Source organism: Mandrillus leucophaeus, unplaced genomic scaffold, assembly GCF_000951045.1.
Source record: "Mandrillus leucophaeus isolate KB7577 unplaced genomic scaffold, Mleu.le_1.0 Scaffold8, whole genome shotgun sequence".
Taxonomy (NCBI): Eukaryota; Metazoa; Chordata; class Mammalia; order Primates; family Cercopithecidae; genus Mandrillus; species Mandrillus leucophaeus.
The window spans coordinates 3015251-3018057 of NW_012108696.1; the positions used below are offsets into that span (position 1 = coordinate 3015251).

The 2807-nt window shown below is 56.7% G+C and overlaps 1 protein-coding gene across 1 annotated transcript in view; it reads right to left on the bottom strand.

The window, feature by feature from the left end:
* The window catches only part of PTPRS (protein tyrosine phosphatase, receptor type, S), a 92610-nt gene that overhangs the window by 21369 nt on the left and 68434 nt on the right, over window positions 1–2807 (bottom strand). Inside the window, exons 15-18 of the mRNA XM_011967475.1 lie at window positions 2545–2801; window positions 1402–1655; window positions 661–754; window positions 340–555 (exon numbers count right to left, since the gene is read on the bottom strand). Coding sequence (XP_011822865.1) covers window positions 340–555; window positions 661–754; window positions 1402–1655; window positions 2545–2801 — 821 coding nt within the window. The remainder of the gene's footprint in view (window positions 1–339; window positions 556–660; window positions 755–1401; window positions 1656–2544; window positions 2802–2807) is intronic.

Consider the following 2807-nt stretch of genomic DNA (forward strand, 5'->3'; position numbering starts at 1 on the left):
AGCCAGGATGGTCTCGATCTCCTGACCTCGTGATCCGCCCGCCTCGGCCTCCCAAAGTGCTGGGATTACAGGCTTGAGCCACCGCGCCCGGCCTACTTTCTCTTTTTGAACTCCTACTCACCCCGCAACGCCCCAGACCTTGGAAGGTCTCTTCCTCTTAAGAAATCTTCGTTTCAGGATCCCTCCACTCCCAAGTCTTCCCCACTGCCCAGCCCTGACCACAGAGAGCTGCCTGTGACTGACCACAGAGGATCTGCCTCTGGTTTTGAGGTCAAGGCCCTGGGAAATGGGGTCTGCCTCATTCAGAGGTGTGTCTGGCAGACACCATTCAGGACTTACAGGCTCGCTTTTCTGAAGCACAGCAAGCACAAAGAGGACATAGCGGTGGCCAGGCTCAAGGCCCCGGTTATCAAAGCCGCCATACTGCTTCTGGTCGCCGGGGTGGAAGGTGGGTGGCAGCACAGAGAAGCGAGCTGCGATATAGGGCCGGGGCACCTCCAGCTGACGCGAGTGCCGCAAGCTGCGCCTCTGTAGCCGTGAGATGTCCTGGATGAGCTGCAGGAACAGAGTCATGGGTGGCTCAGAGCTCAGCTGGGAGCAACAGAGCACGTGAAAGCTGGGACATATCTGGGCCCTGCAGGTTTGGCCCCAGACCCTCACCTCCTCCAGATCCATGTCCTCCGGGCTACCCAGCGGGGTCAGGAATTGGCCTCCGCGAGACTTGCGCAGTGGCACCATCACAATGAAATAGCTCCTGTAGGGAGAAGGGTAAGAGTCAAAGGGGGCCGTCAATAGGGATGACCAAGGGATGCTACATGGGGGCAAATGGGGGAGGCCGTTTCTCTGAGTCTTCCCTTCTGTTCATACAATAAGCCTGTTCCCCTGTGCCCCATCCACAAATGCCACAGTTGCTGACTCAGGCCTCCAGGCCTTGGATCACGCTGTACTTTCTGCCTAGAAGGCTTACTTCATGTAATTCTCATTATTGAACTCCTATACATCCTTCAAAGCCCCAGCTTCAATGCCCACATAGCCTTGTAGCCCTTAAATCTTCTCTGCCTCTGAGGCAGAGTGCTCCTTTCCCCACTGGGGACTCTCAGCTTTGCGTCCCCACCAGTTGGGAAGCCCAGAACCAAATCCTTTCAGGGACCCTAGTATTACCCAGTGGAGGGTCAGGAATATGGGATATCAGGAAATGCTGGAAGAGCAGACACAGGGCACATTTAGTGACAATGGCTCATGAGAAGCACTGAATCTTGGACGACCCCATGAACTGGGGCTGATAGGGTCCGTGTTTCATAGGCAAGGAAACTGAGGCACAGAGAGGGCACGTGGCTTGCCCTAGCCACATAGCAGGCTGATAGGGGTGACAAGGAACCCAGAGTATGGGCGTGAACATACTGGACAGGCACGGGGCTCTGGCCGTCAGGAAGATACACCATGATGAAGCCATCGGCGTCGGGCTTGGGGGCAACACTGGGCTTGCCGTTGAGCAGGTTGAAGGCGGTCCATGCGGTGACTGTCTGCTGGAGGCCACCCAGGCTGCTGCCGCGATTGGTCAGCACAAAGTTATAGAAGGTGTGGGGCTTGAGGTGTGTGATGAGCTTCTTGGTGGTGCGGCCATCCACATCCAGTGTGAGCCCGTTGTACTGGATCTGTGGACCAGGGCTAGCTCAGCAGGGTCTGGTGGGCTCAACACCTGCCCATGGATTGAGCCCCAGCTCCAGGCTGAGTCCCCCACCCTGACTGAGCCCTGATCCCACTGAACCCTGACCCTAGGCAGAAATCCAACATTGACTGATCCCTGATCCCAGGCTGAGTCCCCAACTCTGACTGAGCCCCAACCTCACTGAACCCTGACCCCAGATTGTGCCTAAATTCCAGCTGAGCCCTGACCCTAGGTGGAAAACCACTTTGACTGAGCCCTGATCCCACGCTGAATCCCCAGTCCTGACTGAGCCCCAATCCCAATGAACCCTGAACCCAGACTAATCCTGAATTCCAGCTCAGCCCCGACCCTAGGTGGAAACCTACCTCTGAGATCTGATCCTAGACCAATTCCTGATCTCAGACTGAATCTCAATCCCAGGCTGACCTCCGATCCCAGACTTGGCACCAACTTCAGACTAAACTCCGACCTCAGGCTAAGTACCAACTCTGAGTCCCAATCTTGACTATGCTTCAGTCCCAGCTGAGCCATGATCTAAGGCTGAGCCCCAACTCTGATTTCCAATATGGACCAAATCTTAATCCCAGACTGAACCTCAGTCCCAGCTAAGCCACAATCCAAGGTTGAGCCCAACACTGATCCCCAATATTGACTGAACCCCAATTCCAGCTGACCTCAATTCCAGCTGGGTCCCAAGTCTGATTCCCAGTATTGACTAAGCCTCCATCCTAGCTGAGACCCATCTCTGACTGAGCCCTGATCCCTGACTTCACACCAACTCCAAACTGAGCCTTAACCCCTGCCGAACTACAACCCCTGACCCTGCCTGCCTGCCTGCCTATCTGCCTATCTGCCTGCTGGCTGGGCAGTCGCACCTTGTACGGCGTGGGCGAGTTGTAGTTGTCAGGGAACTCCCAGCTGAGCAGAACCGATGTCTTCATGATCATTTTCACCTTGAAGTTCTTGGGCGAGACTGCCAGGGAGGTGGCCGAGCAGGGAGAGAGCAGAAGAGAGGCCCCGTGAGTGCCTGGCACCAGGCGGCATGAATCGGGGTGGGGTGGGGCGGCCCAGGCGCTCCCTGTCGTCCGCTGTGCCCATGCCCACGGCCTTCCTGCCTGGCCCTGGCCCGGCCCTGCCC